General features: G+C 39.5%; 1 protein-coding gene across 1 annotated transcript in view; it reads right to left on the bottom strand.

Annotated features, from left to right (window-relative positions):
- Positions 1-16,763: 16,763 nt before the first annotated feature.
- Positions 16,764-26,150, bottom strand: part of AHR (aryl hydrocarbon receptor) — a 94,252-nt gene continuing 84,865 nt past the window's right edge. The window contains 2 exon segments of the mRNA XM_025198227.1: positions 16,764-19,601; positions 25,441-26,150. The exon segment at positions 25,441-26,150 is cut by the window's right edge and continues 12 nt beyond it. Coding sequence (XP_025054012.1) covers positions 19,446-19,601; positions 25,441-26,150 — 866 coding nt within the window. The 3' untranslated portion in view covers positions 16,764-19,445.

The raw sequence follows: 26,150 nt of genomic DNA, 5'->3' as shown, positions 1-26,150 counted from the left end.
TGACCGTTCATGGCTTTTGCTTGAATATTATTCTTGTACAGGAAGCAATTTGAGTTTACCAGGTGAGCATCTTGATGTTTTTATGCTCTGAACTGAGCACAGGGGTTCAGAATTCAGACTAAATTGCTTAATGACGATGGGGAAAATGTATCAGATTTTTCTTCTCTTACTGGATGAGCTTAAAGGCCTTTGTGATATATTTATTTAAATATATCATTGCAAAAGTTTAGATTCTGTAAATACTTGCATGTGTGACATTGATACCTGTGATGGAGATGTTCCCTCAGATATATTTTGCAAATGAAACGCAATGGATGGTTTATAGGAAACAGGCACAAAACAACTGTTAACATGGAAAAATAAATACATTAAAAATAAAAATTTTAATTACATTTTTCTCCCTGCCCCACTCCGATTTGCCACCTCTACTTGTATTTTTTGGGATGCTTGATAGAATTGACTACTTTGCTAAATACAAGTAAACAAATTAAGTTTCCCCTTACATTACTGAACAGTCTCAACTTTTTAGTATAGTACAGTATAATGGGGGTTTAATTTTTTAGCCTCCCTTAACTTTTCACCTCTGAAGTACATTAGTTACTATGGAAACAACCATGCCATTGGTAGGGGCAGGGAAGATATATCTAAGAGGCCAGAATACAAAAGATTATTTATGTAACTGTGAAATTTATAGCATGGAAGTGAAATGTAGCACTTTATCTGCCACATTAATCACGGTCTTTAAATGTGATAGTTTGTAAAATATAGAAAAGAGGTGTATCTAATGTTATATCTAGTAAGAATTTTTCTCCCTCCACTACAGAGAGATCTTTTCAATAGTCATTGCTCATCTTCCAAAATAGAGGTCAAAATGGATTGTGACATTTCCTCTGTGTAAGAAGGATAAAATATTACCAATGAAGTAATTATATAGGTCACTGCTGCAGTAGAGATTTAAAATTTCTGTAGTGCAGCACAGGTATTCATTTCAGCTGCCATCTAAATATTGAAGAAAAAGTGATTGCAAATAGCATTTTAAAAAATGAACTGTTACTTGTATTTACCAACTTCCACAAGAGCATCTTCTAAAGATTCTCAGATTATAGAAGGCAAACGACTGCATATTGACTCTGGCCACTTCAAGCTGCATGTTGTAACTTATGAAAAAGATACATGCCATCATTGTAAAGGACTGTATCTTAGCAGGTGGATAATGAAAAAGGAGATCTATCAGTGATTCTTTATGCATTTTCTGTCTTGTTTTCTGTGTTCTCTGTAAAGGCCATAACCTTTATAAGAAAACTAATAAACAATCAATGCTTTCAGGACTTACACTAGATTTAATTTTAAAATGGACTTAGAAAACAAAAGCTTGCCCCCCCCATACACTGATGAAAAACAGGCTGTGCCCCAAAGCTCCCGCTATTTCATCTGGAATGGCAGTGAGCAACGGAGGCAGAGAGGTGAAACAGAGTACCATAGACTGATTATTTTTAGATGATAATGAAGAGCTTGGTACAATTATTCTTTTAAACATTATATGCATGTTTCTATGTGGTTAGGAAAAATGATCCCTTTCCCTAGGCATGTATATTCTAAGTTAGCTAGACCAATTTTAAGTTAACCTACCATATTTGACAAGCCAATTTTCTTACTGTTCAGACTAAGGTAAACCTATTGTGATTGGGACTCTACAATGAGGAAGAAGAGTCAGGATTAGGAAGCAGTTAGGGATAGAGAGAACAGAAAATCAGAGGTTAAATATATGTAGGTATTTGATACATTATATATAAACAATAAAATATATTATCTTTATATAAAAAATATATAATATAAAATGATATAATGTATGCATATGTATGTGTGTATATATATATGCACATATGTTATTATAGCTTATATTATATTAAATAATATAAATATGTATAAAAAGAATTCACATATTATAAATATAGCTATATTAAATGTGCTGTGCTATGCTGTGCTATAAGATTTCCACTCAGTACTGCCAGAAATGCTTAGAAGTAGCATATGCAGGTTTTGCATGAAGTTTCCATAAAAGATACTAAACAATTTAGAAATCCTAGAAAAATTGGGCTGGAAGGGACCCCCAAGTGGTAGGATTATTCCTATCTAAACTATTCTAGACTAGTGTTTGTCTAACTTGATCTTAAAAATTACTAAGGATGGAGATTCCACATCCTCCTCTGGCCATCTATACCAATACTTAACCACTTTCTTACTTTAAAAGTTTGTTTACAATATAAAATAATAGTGGAAGCAAGTGAAGGCTTCTGGGTGACTGCCATACGAGTATCTTGAGGATAGCTGCAAACATGATCTATAATATCATACTATTATAGTGCTTAGGGTCAGAAGGGACCTAAACAGATCATCAGATCCGACCCCCTGCCCTGGGCAGGAATAGGTGCTGGGGTCATATCACCCCAGTCAAATATCTGTCCAGCCTCCTCTTAAAGACCCCCAAGGTAGGAGAGAGCACCACCTCACTTGGGAGCCCGTTCCAGAGCCTGGCAGCCCTAACTGTAAAGTATTCTCCTGATGTCCAGCCTAAACCGTCTCTCTAACAGTTTGTGGCCATTCTTCCTAGTAACCCCGGGTGGTGCTCAGGGGAACAGAGCTTCCCCCAATTCCCGCTGGTCCCTCCTGGTGAGTCCCTCTCAGTCTTCTCTTGTGGAGGCTGAATAGGTTCAGGCCCTTTAGCCTGTCTTCGTAGGGCCTGACCTGCTGCCCCTTGACCATGCGAGTGGCCCTCCTCTGGACCCTCTCAATGCTAGCCACATCCCTCTTGAAGTGTGGCGCCCAGAACTGGACACAGTACTCCAAATGTGGTCTGACCAATGCCGCATAGCGGGGAAGGATCATCTCCCTGGACCTGCTTGTGATGCATCTGTAGATGCATGACAAGGTGTGGTTAGCCTTATTGACCGCTTCCTTGCATTGGTGGCTCATGATCATCTTGGAGTCAATAATGACAACGTGTTGACAAGAAGGGTGTTCCCCAGCCTATAGGTGTGGTGCTGGTTCCTTCTCCCTAGATGCAGCACCCTGCACTTGTCTGTGTTGAATTCTATCCTATTCTCATCTGCCCACCTCTGTAATTTGTCTAGATCTAGCTGGATTCTGTCCCTCCCCTCAAGCGTGCTCATCTCACTCCACAGGTTGGTGTCCTCAGCGAATTTGGACAGCATGCATTCCACACCTACATCCTGATAAAGATGTTGAACAGTACAAGCCCCAGGACTGAGCCCTGGGGGACTCCACTGCTCACATTCCTCGAGGTCGAAAACGACCTGTCCACCACTGCTCTCTGGGTGTGACCATCTAGCCAATTTGCCACCCATCTGACTATGTAGGCATCAATGCCGCAGTCACCTAGCTTTTTAAGAGAATGTGGTGGGAGAATGTGGTTTATTAAAGAGAATTTTCTCAAAGGTCTTCCCAAGGGCCGAGGTAAGACTGATTGGCTTATAATTGCCGGGGTCCTCCTTTCTCACCTTCTTGTAAATGGGGACCACATTGGCTGAAACTGAAAACACAAGGTATCAGCCAAGATATAAGTAGCCTCCCCTTCCAACTCTTCTGACTAGACTTGGAAATCTTTGGCTGGAGCACTTTGAAGATTTTATTTTATTTTTAAAAATATGTACAGAAAATGAAATTGGTAGGGACCCTCAAAGTCTCCAAAAGAATCATACACACATTGCCAGATACTCTATGAACACACATTTCCCTAGTGTTCAGATTAAAAGATCTATTCTTGATTACTAAGTGCATATATCATAGGATCATGAATTAAAAATGGTAGAGACTCCCTCCTCCCCCTGCCCCTTCATTTCTCTCTGCTTCCCTTCCCTGTCTTTTGCATTCAAATCCCATTCCCAATTTGATACACTGCTTCACCTTCACAGCATCTGGTGAAGTATGCTCAAACACTGGCTAATGGGACCTAACCAATGTAGTTTTAAATGCCATATTCAGTGGAGTCTTTACTTTTTTTCTTGGAGACTGTTTCACAAACTAACAGGATAAATCAGCAGGACATTTTTCTAAATATTAAGTCAGTGGCCACTTTCTTGCCCTCTCATTTCATCTAAAAGGTCCCAACTACATCCTATTGAACTACACTAATTTCTTCTTTAATTGCTATCTTTACTTTTCAAGAAATTGTAGACAGCCTCCCCTTTAGTCCAGCTTCTCTGTGAATATTTGTATATAAAGAGAAACATGTAAAAGTCAAAGCCATAGAAGAAGAAAGAGACTTTAGATAACAAATTATGTAAGATTTTGCAATGCCAAGTGTCACAGATGAGACCAATGCAACTTTGGCATATGATTTAGAATTCTGGGACAGGGATGTGATCCAGTGATTCCCATCCAGATACTAGTATAATGTGAAGAACACTTAGTTTACATAATCCATCAGGCCCTGGTATGACAGGATTTGTATTTCATAGATTTCATAGACATTAGGGGCTGGAAGGGACCTTGTGTGATCATTGAGTCCAGCCCCTGCCATAGGCAGGAAGTCTGCTGGGGTCAAATGATCCCAGCCAGATAAGCATCCAAACACCTTTTGAATGAGTCCAGAGCAGGTGCTTGCACCGCAGGTGCTTGCACCACCTCTTGGGGAAGTCTGTTCCAGACCCTGGACACTCGGACTGTAAAGTTTTTCCTTATGTCCAGTCTAAATTGGCTTTCCAGAAGTTTGTGGCTGTTAGACCTTGTTATCCCTTGTGGGGGGCCCTGGTGAGCAACTGTTCTCCTTGATCCTGGTTCACACCTCTTATATACTTATAGGCTGCCACCAAGTCCCCCCTGAGACTTCTCTTCTCCAGGCTGAAGTGTCCCATGTCCCTCAACCTCTCCTTGTAAGGCTTGCTCTCTTGGCCTTTGATCGTGTGGGTGGCTCTCCTTTGGACTCTCTCAAGCTTATCTATATCCTTCCTGAAGTGGGGGGCCCAAAACTGGAGGCAGTACTCCAGCTGTGGCCTTACTAAGGCTGAGTAAAGTGGGAGGATGACATCCCTGGTTTTGCTAGAGATCCACCGGTGGATGCATGCCAGAGTTTGTTTGGCTTTGCCGGCTACGGCACTGCATTGGTGGCTCATGTTCACCTTGTGGTCAATAAAGACCCCCAAGTCTCTTTTGGTCATGGTGCTAGTGAGCGTAGCACTGCCAAGCCTATAAGTATGATGCTTGTTTTTCCTCCCAAGGTGGAGCACCCTGCACTTCTCTACATTGAATGCCATCAGGTTTTGGTCCGTCCACCTTGCAAGCCTGTCCAGGTTGGCCTGTGTTCCCAGCCTGTCCTCCAGTGTGACTGCCTTGCCCCATAGTTTAATGTCATCCATGAACTTGCCAGTCCACATCTGATGCCCATATTATTATGCTCAGTTTCAGAAATACCTTGCCAAAGTGTGGAGTGCTTAAAAAACAAAAATCATTTTCTGTTGAGAACTGATAGGATTTGTTTATGAGAAAAGATTAAGTTCACTTTACAAGGTCATTTATCACCTAAAATATATTCTGGTCTATTCATTTTAACTTCTCTCTTGTCACTTAGTTTTATAATAATTTTATATATATTTATATATTTTATATACATAATAAAGAATGATTACAAGTTAAATATGTGCAGCTTAACTAAATAACAGCTAAGTAGGGAGGACAGGATAAAAATCAACAAATATTTTGTAGTGTAATCATCTGTATGAAAGCTAATTATGCAAAATGTGCTCTTATATGGAAGAAGCAATGAGAGAAAATGAAGAATGGGAAAAAATAACCTGAATTCAGGGAAATCTTCTTATGTCAAGATCAGTTGGTAGTCCAGTGTTTTCCAGGCTGAAGTAGTAGAAGTCACATTAGCTGGCATAATTATAATTTAGACTGACCAAACTTAAACAGAATAACAGCCCTCCACTCATCAACGAGCTGAGTGAGATAACTGAAGAGGTTTTTTTCATCTCTAGATTTTACAATTCACTCTTCAGTTTCCAGATTCTACTGATTCACCATTAAAGTTTCAGTTTACAGAAACAAATGACTAAAATTAATCAGATGAAGTAATTCTCATGTTCCTACTGTAAAGTCATAATATGACAATATTGCTTAATATCTGTTTATCAGACATAAACAGTTGGTAGCTCCTAATTTTGAAATGCTATATATTTCCTATTCTGCTGCTCGAGTATTTTTAGCTTTCATGTAATAAACAGGCTTAGAGCCATTAAGAGAATCACACCTTCTTTTGAATAATTTAATTTATCCCAAAAGGTTCCTTTTCAATAGAACATTAATGGAAATATACTAACATTCACTTGATGTGAATGATTTTTAGGCAGACTAAAAAATTCCAAGAGCTACAGTAACTCTTAGGTGGTTACAAATAAGCATAACCCCAAAGGCCTATATGTGAATAATTTGTTCCAAAATATGCATGCTCAGAAAATTCATCCACGAGGATAAAGAGTTTCTCATTCTTCTAGGGCTCAATTTTCTTTTGGTACTAGGCAAAAATATGCCTGGATTATACCTCATCATAAATTAGAAAGCAGCAATGGAACCCTTCAACAGTATTATAGCAATCTACAACAAAACCATATACCACCTATTTTATTTTGTAAATAAAAGAGTATATTCTGGTTTCCAATTCCAACTAGCAAGGAAGCTGGTTGCTAATGTGGCTATGAAAGACCATTTTATTCATGTCTTTAAATATTGAGTGACAAGAAATTTTATCCTAAAATGTACTATTCAAAATGAAGTACTTGCAAGGCCTAGCTAGGTTAAGTATCTCATTATAAGTATTCCTGGGACTCCTCTTCTATTTATCACACAATTATGATAATGAATGCTGTGATTCAGAAGCAATAGGTAGTCACAACCCTGGACTTTTTTCCTGTAGTTAGATGCCCGTGTCAGCACTTTTTAACCTGTCAAGAGGAAGAGATAGTGATAGAGGAGCAAGCTGGGTGTCCTATATCTTTGATGTATGTTCTAACCTCTGAGTGGTTTGTTGGAGAAAAGGGTCATTGTCAGTGGCAATCCTTCATTGTTGAGGATGATCACTCCCTGGGCCTAGTAAAGGGTTGTAAATGAATCTGTTGATGGCTAAGAAGGTTGATCCTAGAGCCGCAGACTCTCTGGCATGCGCCACAGGTGGTAAAGGGGAAGGTTGGGCCATGGACTTCTTGGTCTTGTTTCCTTTCCTTCTGTTTCTGTTGTTTTTCTGTCTCTGGGGTGAGACAGTTTTCCTCAAAGTGAAATGTACCTTCTCTCACAAGGCATCACCATATAGCCTTGTCAAGGGCTAGTTTTTCTCAATTTGTGGTGTCAATGCCACACTTCTTAATGTTCACCTTGAGGGTGTCATTGAAGCATTTCCTCTGACTCCCATGTGTCCTTTGTCCTTGGTTGAGTTGGGACTATAGCAGTTGTTTTGGTAAGCACACATCAAGCATGCACACACAGTGCCTTGTCCACCGCAGCTAATGTTGAATAATCAATACTTCCATACCGGTGGTGTTAGCATTGGTAAGGATGCTGGTATTTGTGTGAAGATCCTCCCACTTTCTGCTAAGGATCTTCTGGAGATAGCACTGGTGATGGCATTCTAGGTGGTCCCTGTAGGTCACCCAACCTTCACAGGGTACCACCAGCTTCTTCCTTTTCATAAGAAAGGGCTGTTATAGCCACTCATCTTCAGCAGAAGGGTCACAGTTGTGAATCCTGACTAGAGACTGCACTGCACATAGACACCAGAATGTGCCCAAATCTCTGAGAGAGGTAAGCTTAAAATATACACTTTACCTCTGTTTCCTGTGGTTAGCTCCCCTCTCAGTGTGCTGGCTTTTGTGATTGCCATTCATAAGGAACCCTTCCAAGGCATCATGAAGGGCTACTGATTGTAATGAGACATCTTTGCACTCTGAGCTCTGTAGGGTCCCTGGCTTCACAATGTTTTAGCTGGAGTATATTTAAGAGCTAAGCAAGATACTTGTTGGAAACAAACCCAAATTTGTAGTGTCTGTTAGGCCTGTGCAAAGCAGCTAATATTCACTTTGGATTCGGATTCAGCTGATTCAGGGGACAGTGATTCGATTCGGTGATTTGAATCACTGCCCCGAATTGATTCGGTTGAATCTGATTTGGAGATTTGGCTGCTGCCCAATATCCGAATCAGCCAGGTCCATCCCCCACCCACTCTCCCAGCTCGGCAATGGCTGCCCTGCCTGCCCCAGCTCCTGGCACTTTGAAGAAAAACCCCCCCGGCTCACCGGGTACTGCCAGGTGGAGGGAAAGGTGGGGGGGAGGTGATCCCTGCTGTCCCCCATTGCTCCATGTGGCATGGGGGGGATCTGCATGAGCCCACCGACCCCCACAATGGCTGCCCTGCCTGCCATGGCTCCGGCCCTTTAAGAAAAAAAAACCCGAGAAAAATCCCCGCACTCACCATTCCTGCCAGTGGGGGTGATCCCTGTTGCCCGCCCCCCACTGCCCTGCACCACATGGGGGGCTCTGCACAAGCGGAGCAGGGAGAGCTGGCAGGGGCTGGGGGCTGGCAGGGGTCTCCCCATAGTCCTGGCCCCCATTCCTAGTACTTACCAGCTCCAAGTCTGGCTGTAGCTCCCTGCTGCAGCCACCGGGGACTGTCCGAATCATCAAAGCTCTCCGAATCTTTTCCAAAGATTCAGAGAGCTTTGAATTGATTCACACCTTTTAATTGGTTCCCTGATTTTATTTAGATTCACAAATTTGGCAACTGAATTGGGCCAAATGTCCTCCAAATTGAATCACCACCCGAAGCTTCACACAGCCCTGGTGTCTGTCTAGTTGGTTAATTAAAAAGGTTTTATTCAGTTAGAACGTGTGAGGAGTACATTATTTGATTCCTGGAAGGCAGTTATGAGAATTATCAATGATGTGCCCATTTTAGATACAACTTTTTATCTAATTTGCCCCTTCTTAAAAATAAATGGGCTTGCTGGATCTGAATCCATACGTTACAACTTTTTTTCCTGGTTTTACCATTAGCGAACAATTGGCTCTATTTCAATACCCCATTGAGTTTTGATTTGTTCTGGATCCAGATCTGAATCCAAGTATCTGTTTCTTTTCTGTGTACAGGAAGAAACATTAAACATTCTATTTTTGTATGTTTGTATAACTCCAAGTCCAAGTAGTTTTTGCGATATGAATTTGAATGGGAACATGATTTGCACTTATATTAATGATTTTTTTTTACATCATCACTTTCATATTTTCAGTCCTTAGGTGTTATTAACTACAGCATTCTTGAAATGTTGTTCTATAACACTGATTTTACCTAGAAATTTTAAAGTCTAAATTATAGTTTTCTTTTTCTTTTTTTGGTTTGGGAATTTCCTTTTAAATGTTTTTTAAGTACTATTAAAAATGTAAGTAGATGTCAATTATAAAGATAAGTGCATAAAAGTTTATGGGCTGATAAGAACTCAGTGTACATGGATTTCATAAACAGAATGAAATGTCATAAGTTTCTCGAAGACTTTAGAGGTTTGAACTGATGACAGTGGACTTAAGACTTTCTTTGGCATATTGGCCATCATTATCAGATCCTGCTCTAATGTGGTTTGTCCCTATGTGTGCAGTGCCACCTACTATAGACTTCCCAAGTCTCAATTTGGTTCCCCGTTGTTCCATAATTTTCCAGCTTTGACAGAGCAACCCACCAATCTGTTTTTCACAATGATGGACTCTCCTATGGTCTTTCTCTGCATTTACATTCATATACTGAATAACAATGAGCCTGAATTTGTCCTACTGATAGTGTCGATGCGGACATGGAAACAGCGATATGCAGAAACCATAATGGCTGCTTACAGATGTCAAAAACTCTGGTGCTTTACTTTAAGCTCTATGTGCCCCTGTGCTGAGCCCAGCCCATGCACAGAAGAGGCATTGCGTTAGTTGGACCCGGTTCACCTAATGCCTATATAGATTGTATAGGTTTAGTGGGGCCTTTTTGGAGCTTGTATCTAATAGCTGACTGAATCAGCTATTAGATAAAAGCACCAAAAAGCCCTGTTGAAGTGCCCAATCTATACAGAGGCTGCAGAACTGGGTCTGCCTCTTCTGGTAAAGCATACATTTTTTTTCTCCCACATCTGTCAATGCCCAATAGGGCTAAATGTGGAGGCCTCATCAGCATTTAACAGCTATTACCAAACAGGGATGGCCAGTAGGGTTTTTTCAGCGCCTGTCTCAGCTGTACACAATGTCCCCTTATCTTCCGTAAATCGGAGGGTGGATGTACAAGTTAGACCCCTTCTATACATTAAAAAGGCCCATAAATAGATGCTATAATGCTGCTTTCTCTCCTTCATAGTAGAGGAAGGAATAATGAGCCAAAGGGAGCAACAAAGAGTGCTGCAACCACCAGGATAGCAAGATGCTCTGAGGTAAGTCTCTCTCATCTGCTGGTGAAATCCTTCCACATTGTATAAAATATTCATTGGAGTAGGACCTGCAATCCATTTTCTCCTAAGCAGGTGTGCTAACCACTAGGGTATAAAGTCATTTTCTCTGTGTAGTTCAGTGAATATGCATTTATACAAAGTGAAACAACATCATCAAGATAAACTGAGAAAATCTTGGCTGAGAGAGCTCTCTAGCTTAGGTACAAGACCTGGTTTCAAATACCTGCTTCAAATCAAGTGGAGGAGTGATCTAAAGATAAGTTTATTTCTTTTCTATTCTTCTGATATACACTTTTGGGACTGCCACTGAAGGAATTTATTTGCATACATGCTCAGGTGGCAAATTATTCAACCTCACATGCTTTTAAGTGAAGGCTAAAGTGCAGAAAGTTTTGATTTGTGAGATGCTATTTGCTCATGGCACTGCATTGATAGCCCAGAGAGAGTGACCCTCAAAGCCTCATCAGTCACCTTGCTCATGCCTGCCAAGGGTTTGGTTTTACAGTTACATCAAGATGACCAATGTTATGGGCCAAAACATTGACTCATCACCAGCGATCACAAGAGGTGAAATATATTGAATTTTGTTAGTAGTTTTATGTACCTTGACTCCATTATTACCAACAATCTGTTACTTGAGGCTGAACTGAATATCTGTACTGGCAAAAAATCAAGTATCATGAGCATGCTGAGCAAATAAGTGTGGAACAATAAACTGATTGTTAAGGCCAAGATCAAGGTATACCTCACTTTGTCACAAACACCCTTGGGTATGGCTGTGAATCCTGGGCCACATACTTTGTTCAAGAAAAGTGCCTCAACAGCTTCTACTGATGTTGCCTTTGCCACATTCTAGGAGTTTTCTGGTGGGACAGTTTCCCATGCTGAGATCGTGGAATGTGCATTCATTCTCCCCAAAGTCAGTGTTGACTTCAATAGCTTGGTCATATGCAGAGATTGGATGATGGCCATATACCCAAGGATTTCTTATATGGATATCTATTTACAGGAAGAAGACTACATGGGTGTTCTTATCTTTGCTATAAAGATGTTTGCAAGAGGATATGAAGGCAATGAACATTGAGCAAAATGACTCAGAGAAGATACCTGAGGGTCAAAGCAATTGGAAACAGTTTATTAAGCATGGAATGAAGGCTTTTGAGGAAAGAAGAGTCCAACATGCAGAGGAAAAAAGAAACCTCAGGAAGAACCCTGCACCACATTCAGGATTGTTAGATAGGAACGTCAAATGTGATAAGTGCGGAAGGGACTGTTACTCAAGAATTGGACTCTACCACCACACTCACAAATGTTCAGTGAGCTGATGCCTCACTTGGTGCAATTCTATTCTATTCTGTTCTCTATCAGGAGACAGACAGATGCCTACCTGCCTACTTACCTTTTACAATCCAGGTAAGTCTCAGATGACTGGGCTATTAAAGGTTCTCTCCTTCTCACGTGATCTTTGCAAGACTTGACCTAGTAGGTGTATCCTGAGAACATCTGTTAGACTGGGCCTTACAGCTGAGGTAGGTGGGAAAAGACCTTGTTCTGCTAGGCTTAGGTGTCAACAGTCTCCTAACTAAAAGGCCTCCTCTGTGTAAATTGCTTTGTCGGTTTTCCATAGAAATTAAAGTTTTTCTTTCACATCTTCTTAGTCTGAGTTTTTCAGATGAGTGATTGTAGGCCTACGGCTACAGAGGCACAATTACAGTAGCTGGCAGAGGTTAGGGGTATGTTCTTGACCTTAATTCAGCTTTGTAAAATGTAGTGGCTACAGTATGTAACTGGTATAACAGAAGATTTGTAATAAAAAAATAAAAAAAAGGTGTCTGTAAATGGGGCATTTGCAGGGAGGCTTAAAGTATACAATATAGTAGATAGGGACTAAAAAGTTTGGAGCCACACTCCACCTGTGAATTTAGAGGGGGAAAAGTAAGAAAGGAGAGCATTCCATCTACATATAGAGAGGAGAAAGGAAGAAAGTAAAGAGAAAAAGAGAAAGCATGCAAGAGAATGGGCTAGCTGACCACAGCCCAGAAGAAACTGTCTAGGGACGGTGATGTTACTGTAGAATGAAGAACTTCTAGACTGTCTGGCAACAGACCGGGGCATACTTATATACTTATAGGTGGTAGCCTGTAAGTATATAAGGGGTGTGCACTGGGAATGGGGAGAATGTCTGTTCACCAGGGAACCCCATGGGAAGGCTAGGTCCAACAGTCACAAACCCTTGGAAGACTGTTTTAGGCTGGACAAAAGGAAAAACTTCTTTACTGTCCAAGTCTCCAGGGCCTGGAATAGACTCTCCCCAGAGGTGGTGCAGGCATCTACTCTGGATTCCTTTAAGAAACACTTGGATGCCTATCTTGCTGGGATTATTTGACCCCCTGCTGACTGCCTGCCCTTTGGGCAGGGGGCTGGACCCAAAGATCTTGCAAGGTCCCTTCCAGCCCTAATGTCTGTGGAATCTATGAAATAGAGTTGTGAGTGACACCTCACTCAGAGACTGTGGGTTGGTCAGATCTTTCTGCTTTGCTTTGCTTTTCCTTCATTCCAATAACTCCCCTTTTCAGTAGAGATGAACCTTCTTGTGTTTCAGGGAGAGAGAGGTCACCAAAATAAACTAAGAATTTTGCTAAAAGACATCTGTCTCTGAGAAGATACTGTAAAAGTTGTAGCATCAACAGTAATAAAGTATGGTTTCCTTTAGTAGGGGAAATGATCTGCAGCTCTACTAACTCAAGTAAGAGAATAGGAGAGTAAATAGCTGAAATTTTTTGGTTCCTAGGTGAGAGTACAGGGATGGTGTTAAAAGAAAGCACAATGTTACAGAGTAAACACTTTGATCCAATTCAGAGGAGGAAGGGGCCAAGGCCATTTAAGGGGGAATATTTCAGGTGGTTGTCCCCACTTAATCTTCAGCAGGGTAGTTGCTTCATTTGCATAACTGTTGAGATGAGGGAATGGTGTGGTATGAGTTGGATAGGCCTACTCAAGTCACCATGGAGTGGGAGCCCAAGCTCAGTGAACAAGCTAGCTCACTGTCTCCCCTTATTGGTTAACTAGAGGCTCATATGAATTCTGTCAAAGTTAAGAACTACCCCAAAGCGGTAAAGGGGAAGTTAAGGAGCCCTGTACAACATGCATTTCTTACTTGAGGTTAGAAAAGCCCTAGATATATACTTTGAAGGCTCCAAACTAATGACTCTAACATATGTAGGGTGATCCTGACTACTGGGGAGACACCCTGTCTTAGTCCACAAAGAAGTGAGGCAGAGAAAAAAATTAAGTTCTTAGCAAAGGAACAGAGGGCTATCTTGAAGAGCTAAGATGTCTTTGTGGCACGTAGGCCAGAGGTAGAGCTAAATTCCCATGAATGGCATGCTGAACATGCGGGAATCTGAATCCCTGGACACCCTGACATTAGGTAACCAGGGTGTTGGCAGTGCTGATTGATTAACTAGCCAAGCAGGGCATGAGGTCTGTTTGGAGCAAACAGACCTTCAGCACTTAGTGAATGCAAAGAAGACCTGAAACAAAGCTCTCACTCTTCTTCCTGCACCTTACTGTAAGCATAGGAGGATTAAAGATTGCATGTCATTTAGGTTCACATAGCCTTCTGCATATACCAAATATCCCTCTGGCTTTAATTTGCTGGGTTTTTAAAATTTTGATGGCCATGCCCATTTATGTTTGTGTGCGCGCTCAGGCTCTGAAGGTTCAGTATAGGGTCAAAGTCAAGAGTGGTATGCAGATTGGGTTGCCAATTTACAGACAGTGGGGCATTGTATGAATTTTTATTTGTAGCAAGGGAGCATTCAGGGAAGGAAACAAGCCTTTTGTGCTCTTTGAAAATTGGCTCATAGCTTAGGAGTACTGCCAGAAAAAAAAATTAGTTGCCTAGTTTGTCTGGAGCATTAGATTCAGATCTCTGCTCACTGTTAAACAGGCAGGAGTATGGGAGCTAGCTAGGAGGTTGAGGCATTCAAGATTACTTTGCAGGAATTACAAATGAACTTGGCCATCATCAATTTCATATTCTCAGTTGTGCCTCTCTGGAGGTGGTATTTTGAACTTGGCAGTTGGTTGCATTCCTGACTGGCCCGGCCTAATTTATTACTATGGACAAGTCCAAGAGACGGAGGATATATTGGGTGTTGAATAATCAGAGCAGTAGTTTGTTGATGGAAGGATCAGATGTCTATTGGACCTGAAAGCTGGTTCAGATATATTAGTGGAGAATCAAGTCTAGAGTTTCCAGCAATTCAGTGGTGAGCATTGGACCTGAATGGAGGCTGGCACCCTTGGAGAGGCTATTTTGCACATGTCTATAACAGTCTATAAAATCAAAGAGCATCATGGTGTTGGGCTGATACTAGAGAAATATTTCCCACCTATAGAAAGTGTGTTCTAGAGTGTTAATATGGTGACCTGCTTCAATGTCAGGAATGAATGGAGGTGTCTGTCTAAACTACTGGGTTGGGAATATGCTACCTAAGGCATGCAATGTGCATAGCAATTTGTCATGTATAAGGAACAGTGCGGGGTATAATCATGAATATTATTTAGGTTTTTTCATCATCTCCCAGTACTAGCAGTGCTCATTGTTTGGAGAAATCTAAGAGAAGTGTTGGTTTTGGTATGGCATGCAGGGCTAGCGAGTGTACCCTCAGAAAAGCATGAGCCAGTTTGAAGTTGGCAATTTGGTATTAATTCCTGTAGGATAGCTGCTGAGTCACTGATCTATCAGAAGGTTCAGACCCCTAAGAGGGGCCAACCCATCACTGGAAAATCTGGGTTTTCAAGCTGTACATCTGTCATACTGAGGGTTGCTGGCAGAGGCCAACAGTATGATCTAACCTCAATCTGTCCCTGATTATAGAAGACATTGGAAATAAAGTCAAGGTCTGAATTTGCAAGCACTTTATTGTGCACTTAACTTGCATGGGAAGTGAGGTTGGCAGGTATATCACAACTAAGCTTCAGCACTGAGGCCATCTCATTGATACCTGAACTACAAGAGATTCAGAATTAAAGAGCTACCAAAACAGTGTTTGTCATGATGGCCACTTTCACCCCAAAGGTAAGTGAGATCTGGAGTTTTGCTGGTGGACCATAAGGGGAGGCCTGAAGTCTTTGGAGACTCAATGCCTCAATGTTTCTTTTCTCTATGGGAAACACAGTATTAGACAACTTAGAAGTGAGCTGCATCTTGGGGACAGGCTGGCAAGGGAGGGTTATTGTGTAGCTGGTGTGAGACCTATGCCCCTGAGTGGACTTAATTAGATGCTTGGTGCAGGAGAAAGGCATACACAGCAGCATACCAGAGTGGGCAAGCAGGGCACATGGTTCAAGGGGAGGGACGCCAGGATGGGTAGGGAAGAATGCTTCACCCTGGGGCTGCTCACTACAGCCTACCGTGCTGTTTCCTGCCTTGTCTTGCTCTGCCGGAACTTTTTGGCTCCAGGAAGCAGGAACCCAGTGCAAGGCATTCTGGGAATAGTTGTACAGCAGCAGTGGAGGTTTCTGTTGCTTGTGGGGGAGAACTGACCTATATTTTTTGCTGCTAAATTCAGCATTTTTTTTTGCCTCTGGATATGGGCTTCAGTAGCCAAAAAATGGAATGGAACTCATACCTGAGAGTAAGGGGGGTTTGCCCAATGTGCATTTTTTTAATGCCTCTATGAATACATCACTCCTACCAACTGTTAAACCTAACCTAACCTGTATAAACCTATGATATATTGCTTAAAATCTGCTCTCGCATCTTGAACCTGTATATGCCATGCTGCCAAAGAGCATGAATGAAAATATTCTACCACGCCAATAAACTCTTTAATGGCTAGGGGAATCTTTTACTGCTTAACATGCAGTGGAATGACGACAGCACAAAAACATGCATTCTCAAGCTACGTTCTCTGTCTGGCTGAATTCAACTATTAAGTTAACTGCTATTTACATTTAAATTCTTTAAAAATTTAAATGATTAAACCAGTTACCTTTTTCTGTTTTACTTTGGCAAAAGGAATGTACATTTCAGATGCAAATGCAAGTGAACACGCTGCACCAAACTGTCTACCTGTGCTAGCATTTAACATTTGGGAAATTCCAAAGCTCACAATGATGCAAATACCAATAGTTTATAAAATATATATTTGGTGACAAGCACCCAACCGTACAAGAAGCATTCATTCTTACTTTCTTTGTGCTGCCTTTTTTTATATTTACACTGCTATAGCAAAAAAACATTTTTATCATGAAAGAAAGCATACCAGCTACATTCAAGTGATTATTTTATTATCATATATTTTGTTTTACAAACTTTCCTGAAATTCAGCAAGAGCACTACACAAAGCCATACTCTAGCACAAGAAATGTATTGCACGACATGTGCAGGCATAGCAAATTAGAGATAAGAACAGGACAGAAAAAAAAAATTCGGAAAACTTTTACAAAACTGGATAGTAATACTGATTAACACTGAGTTATAATCTTACTTATAACAGAGCTGGAGGGCTAAAAACACATTAAAAATGCCTGGGCACTTTTAGAATGGTTTGGTGCAGATCAAGAGTGCGCTAGTAATCGCAGTTTTGTTGTAGGCATATGTAACACAGAAAATAAGCTGATATTATGCATATAACAAACCTAACTTGTTTGCAGTAAGGCAGTAAACTAGTAGTACTGCTTCCTTGGCACTTAGTGATAGGACAACAAGTATTTGGTTTAACTAAATTGATAAACGAGATATTTCTATTGATGTAAAATCTACATTATCCCTTTGAACCTTTTAGTTTTACAGTATTTATATAATCATCCAATCCACTCTTAAACGGCACACTGACTAGAAGATGCTTCATATAGTAGTTTAAAACAAGATCTTAAATAAATAAACTCAAATGTTAAAATATGATATGGGTACAGGTACTAGTTCAAAACTTCTTGTGATGTCTTTTACTGAAAACAAGAAGTCTGACACATTTTAAATAATTGAATCTCATGTTATAAGCCACTTAATGGGTTTTCCTGAATAACAGCTGTTTATTAATACAGTTATTTCTTTAAAGAAATTTCACATTTGGTAACACTGAGTAAAAGATCTGGTAAAGTTTTGCACCTGAAAATTCTGTGACAAACTGAAATTTGGTCTAGCAGATCACATTAAATACATTTTCCCTCATGGAAAGCCTGTTTTAAAGAAGAATGATTTCAAATTTTCAGTTACTGTCCTTGTATTAAACAATATGAACACCAGCTTAGATGGAGCTCTTTTTCTCCTTTTTTAACAAACCGTCTACAACGCCATTTATATTATAGATACCAAACTTAATAAACATTTTTCTTTATATATAATGATGTAACACTTTAAAATTAACTGGTTTAAAATATTTTACAAAAGACGTCTTTGTTACATATGAATTATACAGCACTCGAGTATGCAATAATTTGAACATATACACATTTTTATATCTCACTTAGACTAGTATTTTGCACCAAACATTGGTGTCTACAATTCTAACAATCCTCAGATAAAAAAAGTTTTCTGCTTTTTTGAAAACAAAAATTACAAAAATCCTTTAATTACAAGGATATCTCACTATAACCTGAACTAAAATATTTTTGATTATGTATTTTGCATAAAGAACTTTAAAAATGGGTTTACATACAAAAAAAGGATAGCTTCTTTCTCTAAGAGTGCAATTTCTCAGGGATATTAAAACAGCAGACCTCTTCCCCACTGAGACGGTTAAAAATTGCAGCCAATCAAAATCTGACTCGGAGTAAATTTTTTTTTTTTTTTTAAACCAAAAGTAAGCCTCACTATTGTTTGCTATTGAGAGTTCCTTTCCCTTGGTTTAAAATGTAACCCTTTTTAATATCCATTTTAATGAAAGTATTTGCATAGAGCAGCTTTGTATTATTTGTAAAGAACATTTTAAGTGTTTTAACACAAGATAAGGCACATGTTTTTCAGCAGTAATATTCTAAAACTAATCCTGAGAAATCACACCCCCTTTGACCCACAATTCCCTCCCTCCCCCAAATCTGCTTCTTTTCTAACTCTGTTTACCTGAAGAAAGCAAAACAATAACATAGAATAAGGAACCCTTAGATGAACTCAATTCAGAACATTAAAAACTCTGGATAATAGTTTAAAAATTCTGCAGACACAAACGTAAGTTGAATTTACTAAAAGATGTATTGGGAAAAAAACAAGCAGCCAGTAGCACTGTAGATGTTACCTAAAAGTTCATGGAATATGGCTAATTAATTTATGGTGAATATTTTTCAGAAACAAGCTCCTTTGAGAAACAAGGTAGCCAAGTTGTGAGGCACTTCAGGTTGACAGTAAAGGAATGCAATGGATCTGTTTTATATAAACCTAAAACTACATATCATATCCTTGAATTATGCTTGTATTAAAGTGCTAGAACTGGAGACCTAAACCAAAAGAAGTTAAAATATCAAATAAGCAATTAAAGAGCTTAGTATGCAATAAAAGTAACTGCTTTTGATGCTTGTAGATTTAGAGCTTTTTAATTTTTTTAAAATAAAGTCTGAAAAAAATTCAAATGTGAAAAGATTTTCTCCTTGCCATTACAAATCACGTTGTCAAAGTGCCCAATTTTTTTTCTCAATAATAAAACCATTTGCCTTATCTTATGTTCTACAACATGATGTAGTACGTCCTTCATATGTAATCCATATTGTAACACACATTTTCAATCTGATGGAAATCAGCGTATGTTCACTTTTAGGCAGATTATAATTCTAATTCCCACCCTCAGAATGGTAGGTCTTGGATTACCTATCCAAGTGGCAGATACTGCAACCAACCACAACCTCTCAATATATATTTTAATCTTTAAAGCCCAACATCTTTAGCCTGATGAAGTTCTTCTTCACAATTCAATCTTCCACCAATACAAACCAACAAATAGATCAATTAGATCTAATTTACATAAATCCACTGGATGCCAAGTCTGAGAAGGGCCTGGGTTCTGTGGGATGATGAAGAGGCTGAAGGTGTGCAGTAGTTTGTGTGTTACTGATCGCATTTAACTGAGGGGGATATGCTTCATTTAAGTTTCCTCCATTGAAACCGTTTTGGAACTGGAAAAAAACATTACAGTAGTTAGTATATAGCAATTCCTTTCTTCAAAGAAACCCCTATGACTAGGGTGACCATACATCCAGGTGTGGCTGGGACAATCCTACATTTTGTAGGCTGTCCTGGCACCTCGTCCAGTTGGTGAAAATGGAAACAAAAGTCCTGGATTGGCACCACCCTGCCTGCATTCCCTGGCCTCGCTCTTTCTGAGCAGCAGCTGGAGGCAGGGGTGTCCTGGGTTGGGCACTGTTTCTCCTGCCTGGGGCTGGGGGGAAAGCGCTGCTGTATGTGTGCGCTGCTGTACATGTGCACGTATAGCACTGGGCGAATTTGTATTCTGGTGCCCTTTGTCCTCCAGAGCTGGAGGTGGGGGTAGGCTGGGCGGGGCACTGCTCCTCCTGCCTGGGGCACAGTGTCCCAGATTTCCTTAAAAATAATATGGTCACCATGCCTATGACATGCTTTGAGATTCACACAGATAGCATTAAAGATTTGTAATCCTAAAACTGCAAAGATTATGTCTGTACTCTTAGCTAAGAGCTGAGGTATACAGGAAAACCAGGTTAAGGTAAGTACTGCACAAAACTGGAATTTCTGATGAGTAACCCCACAAGGAGTTACTCAGGACTCTAAATACTTGAGTCTAATAGTGACTATTGTATTTAATTTGTATTTCCCAAATGAAAGAGCCATCTAGCAATTCTAAAATTAGTTCTGATGCTGATGAATTGATTAAACGTCTGAAGTATTCAAATACTGTTGAATGGTGGTTGATTGGTGGGTGCCATTCATGAACAATTCTGAAATCAAATCCCTTTTCTTCAAGGTACTCTGGGAAACTTTTTTTTAGTTAAAAGACACTTAAAGAGTTCCTTTTTCTATAAATATATGAATGGCAAATGCCATATTTTTAATGGAAAAAAAGAAAAACTTTTCATACACTTTAAATCTTCTCAAGACTAACTCCTTGAGACAGTGAATACTCCCTAGAACTGAACATACTGCATTAACAAACCAAATGGTGAAATCCCGATTCCTGCTCTCAAATGAAATAGAAAGCACTACAATATTTAGAGAAATGAAAAGTTATACAAAAATCTTGGGTGATCCTAATGTTGCTTAAGTCAAAGGCAGATTTGTTGCTAATTAACAAGTGAAGAATTAGGCATACTGAATGTTCCTACAGATCGGATTTGTAACATAATTTTCACTTGTGGAATGCACAGTCCACCTCAAATTTCCTCATCAAGAATGCTACAATTAAAATCCAGCTAAACACCACATGCTGAGTGCATGTGACTGTTTTCAGCTTCTACAGTACTCCTATAACTGTGCAGTCAGTCCACTTCATGAACTGGAATTTGTTACACTGACTATAAACTGTACTTTTCCTTGAATGAATGATGACCATATCTATCTGACAAAGCCAAATAAACCAAATGGCCCTCATCAGTCTTGATAAAATGCATTTCAGCAATTTTCTTTAAATACATTTTACTTGTGGGATTATGTCAATCAGCTGATGAATATTTCCTGTCCAAAACAGAGCTCCACTTATAGAAAGAAAATAAAGCAAACAAATAAAAAAAATCCCCTCAATTCTTTGTAAAGAGGCCTCATCTAAGCTTTTAAGTAAAGCCATAAAATACTCAATATACAAATCAGGCATATCTTTGGAAATTGCTTTTCTAGCTAAGACCATTATTGAGATTTGATGCTAAGTCTGCATTTAATTTTATTCTAATGGATACAGACAGCAGCTGCAGATTCAGCTTTTTAATGCAAAAAATTACAGTGCCTTTTGAGGGGTGTAGGTTGTAGCCGTGGACACTCCTCCAGAGAGACAGATTGCATGTTTGAAAGAGCCACCCGGATACCACGTGAAGAACTGCTGCAGTACAGAAGAAACCCCCCCACAAATCACACACCGCTGGTTATGACATATCACCCCTCCCTTGAACCTGTACGGAAAATCCTCAAACAATTGCAACCTATACTAGAAAGAGACCCTATTCTTAAAAAGATCTTCCCAGAGCCACCCATCCTAGCCTTTAAACAAGCACCGTACCTCGCCAACCTCATCACCAGAAGCAAACTTCCTCAAGCCCAGAACACACCAAAAGGATCCAGACTGTGCCATGACAAGAAATGCAAAACCTGCCAACACATCTCCACCACCCCCACAATCACTACACCCCACAACAGAGCCATCAGCATCCCTGGATCTTACAGCTGCACCTCCAGAAATGTAATATATCTCATCCAATGCACCAAATGCCCTGATAGAAAATATGTAGGAGAGACCAAACAACAACTACGCACCAGAATGAACGCACACCGGAAATCTATCAAAGACAGAAATACCCAATTACCGGTGGGGGCACATTTCTCACAAGAAAACCACTCTCTCTCCAATCTCTCAGTCCTGATCCTCAAAGGAAACTTACACAACACATCCCAGAGACGAGCCTATGAACTCCACTACATCAACCTCCTGGATACTAAAAATCATGGACTAAATATAGACATGGGATTTTTGATACATTATAATCTGCCTGGCAACTGACTCCCCAGCCCAGCCCCTGGCTTCTTTACTTTTCATTCCATCCAGAAAGAGTACACACCAACTGCTGAAACTTCCTTAGCCTGATGAAGGGTTTTTGAACCCAACAGCTTGCATAATAACTATTCTCCAACTATTTGGGTTGGTCTAATAAAAGATATCAGATTCACCCAAGGAACTGTGTCTGCCTAATGCCTTTTGAGATAATTTATACCATCGATCCGTTATTCCAGCTAGAGAAGGGAAAATTCTCCTGGGTCACTTCCCTTTTCCTCGGTATTTTCCTTTATGTCTCTCTGTTGATGTGATTACTTTTTCATATTTGGATGGGTCTGTCAGATTTATCTGAACAGGTAAAAATAATTAGTTTGGGTGAAGAATGATAAGAGAAAGCCAAAAGGGTGCTGATCAGACATAACTTTGGAACCACTATCAAGGGTTAGGACACAATTTTTTGTAAACATATACTTTGGTTCAAACAGTAATAAAGGAAGTTCTATGGCTGTGCAAGAGCTAGTCAGACTTCTCTTTTGCCTTATAATCCATGAGTAATATAGGCATGGAAGGATAAAAAAAAATTAATAACCATGACTCTCAACCTCAAATGAAATTTTACCTGCTTTACTATAACAATCAATTCTTTTCCTCTCTACAGTGAACATATCTTATATATTTAATTTACCTTTATAGTTCTGGTTTGCAATATATTCTTTATAATTACTATTTCAAGTGTACAAACTATGCCTTTATTTCCTATTTCTTTCATGCAAACACAATTATTTGAAATCACTCTTTGATGGCAAGAAATCTAGTCTCCATGCTACAAATATATTTAAAGCTGGGTTTACCCTGGTTGTTCTACATCTCCTCCGATGTAAAAAATATATTATGAAAACATAAAAAAATCAGAACGTGATAGTTTAACTCTTTCCAGAGCTAGCAACATTATGTTTAATACATAAAGCCATATGTTTGTTCTATGCAAACAAATATAGATCAAAGTGGATATGGTCTATTTGATCAAAGTGGAAAACTGACACATTTTTCATTTTATGTATGCATATTTATCAATATAAAAATAAAATGAAAAACCAAAAACAGTTGTTCGTAGCAAAAATCCCTCTCCTGTGTGCTCCCACAAGTTCCAGTCTTTCAAATTCTTGTGTATATGGCCAATTCTGTCTACTGGCAGAACCAGGGTCATAATTACTCTCCTGTCTCATCAAGAAATTTGATGCTCCATTAGCCCAAGTAGCACAGGGAGGCAGGTAATTCTACAGTCCTCTTCAGAGGGCCCATAAAATGGTCCCACCCTGTCTTTGCTGGCAATGTATCTTGTTCTTTATGTAGTGCTACCTTAAAACCTTCTACAAAGTTTACTGTCCTGGTACCTAAATCCGGTTCTGTGGTGCATGGACCTGTAGAGGCTGAAGACACTGGATCTGCCTTCCAATAAACAAGTAAAAGATACCATATCACAACATGTACTTTGTTAATTTGTTCTAACAACCAGGCTAGTAGTACTATTTCTATAACGGTGCATAACATGACACTGTGTTAGTACTATGAGAACCCAGTATGGCATTCTGCCATGAAACATGGAAGAGGTAAAACTACTCAATATGAACAAACAAGGGGGAATAATTTAAGTGGTTAAAAGTTATATTGTGAGAAATGAACAGCCTACACATAAAAAATGAAAATGTAAACTGTTATTAAATGAAGTTGAGACTGGAATAATTCATGTACCAGTATAAGAAAGAGGTACTATACAGGTATGGATTTTGTGTAAAGGACAATTCTGCATAGGGACACTTCTCATGGGAATAAACTTGGATGGGCCAGGGGATGTTTTCCAGGCCTAGTACATGGGGCTCTGAAGGATTAATACCACTGGCTGGATTCAGGCATAGTGCAGCCAAATGCTGCATTGACTTTCTCACTGAATTCTGCCAAAGTATGTTCAAGAAAGGGAATAAATGAATTTTGGTCTTTTCTACTGTCCATATTATTCTAGTTTGATTACGAAACACTTTAGGTAGTGACTATACAAATTTGCAATTTTTAGAACAAGACAACTATTTTAAATCTGTATTCACTTTTTGGTTTTGCTTGCAAGAAGTGAAATAACTAGTGAGGCAATGGGGAAGAGAGAAAAAAGTGACTGTAGCCAGCAGCTTCACATTCACGTTTGGTCGTGAACCAGAAGTTGCCATTTGCACTTTGTCCTGGGTACCTGGACACATCCCTACACTGCTGCTTGCAAGTACCATAAATGTCAAATATGTCTGCTGCACTATAGTCAGATTTTAATAATCTTTTCACATTAGTTTAGTTTTTTGGAAGCTGCTTAATCTAAATCTGTTTGCTCAGAATCAGAAACAAAATTGCATTTTAGGGACAGCATCTTAATATCAGTGATGTTCATGTTCTGCTCTGAACCTCATGTATTATCATATTCAGTGCCATTAATGGAATATTTACATTTTGTTTTTGAGTACGTGCCTAATTTACTTAACACTTGTTAATTTTCTTACAGTCCTTAACATTGATGTCAACTGTGGTTAACAGACTACTTGGATTTTTATAAACATATTTATAAAACTTAATTCTTAAAATATTTCATGTGTAAAGCATAGGCCACATATATGCCAGATTCTCATCTTAAGTAAATGTGTACTATTACACAGCTTGAAAATTTATTTACAATACGTTCACATGTGAAGGAGGACAACAATCCATGATCCATACACACTTTATATGACACTGAAATCTATTAATATCATCTTTAAATTTTAATTTTAATCTGAACAGTTAAATCAAATACTGATAATATAACTTTTTCATACGTGCTATGGATCTAAGGATTTAAGGGGCATTTCATGATAACATTTGCCAGGTAACTGTGTTGTCAGTGATCTTATTTTCTTATAGCTATTTTGCAGGGAAAGCCTTAACTTCTGCTACTCTGCCAGTTTCCCTCAAACCTAATTCCAGGTATAAGAAGATGGTTAAGTGAGGTTTCCCCTTAATACTGCCAACTGAGATGTCAGTTGGGAAGGTTCCTGTGATGTGGACATGGAATTGGTACCTGGTACAATGTGTGCAAGTGCATTTCATGCTAATGAACATAGGATATAATAGCTTTCATTCATTCCTAATCTCTGAGAGTTTCAAACCCAGTGATTTAATAGATTTTATACCTTATAAATCATCTAGTCCCCTGCTAAAAACAATCAGAAAATTAAGGGAATTGAAAACATCCCCATTTCCCATACCTTGTGTAACAATGCTTGTTGACTTGCCATCATAGGATTATGCTGCATTTGATCCATACAGTTGGGTTGAGTTTCTGGTGGGCACTGGTACATAGACACAGCACCTGCATAACATGTTTGAGGAGTCAGCATAACTGGTTCAGAATTTATTCCACACCCTTGATTCTCAGGGATGTGCTGCAAACAATTGAGAAAACCTTCCAAGGTGGAAGAAGCAGGATAGGTTGATCCATCAAAGCTTCCTACAGGGAAGTCTACATGGGTAAAATTAGAAAGCTGTGGCGCCATGCCTGTGGGTTGCTTGTAAGGAATAAATTCTTGTCTACATGCATAAGGTGCAACATTGACTTCCGATTTGTAAGTGCACTCTTGTGTAGTTCCATGGGTGCCAGGAAATGCATATTGCTCTGGCTGTTGTGAACAGCAAAGAGGTACACTACTGACAGAATTCCAATTTGAGAACATCCCATTGACCTGCATGTGCTTCATTTTCTGACATAGTTGTTGCTGATGTTGCTCTACCACTTGTTTCTGGTGTTGATGAAGCTGTTGCTGGTCAAACTCTTGCTGTACCAAGCAGCTGGCATTCTGAACCATGGGCTGTTGCTGATGGCAACCTGAATATAAGAAGTCAGTTTTATTATTTAGGGAATCTTGAACATATGTCAGGATTTCATCAGTTATGTCCATGTCTCCAATATCATCCACAC

This window comes from Alligator sinensis, unplaced genomic scaffold (genome assembly GCF_000455745.1).
Source record: "Alligator sinensis unplaced genomic scaffold, ASM45574v1 scaffold123_2, whole genome shotgun sequence".
Classification (NCBI taxonomy): Eukaryota; Metazoa; Chordata; order Crocodylia; family Alligatoridae; genus Alligator; species Alligator sinensis.
The sequence above is the reverse complement of the archived record's forward strand: the minus strand, read 5'-3'. Positions and strand labels throughout refer to the sequence as shown.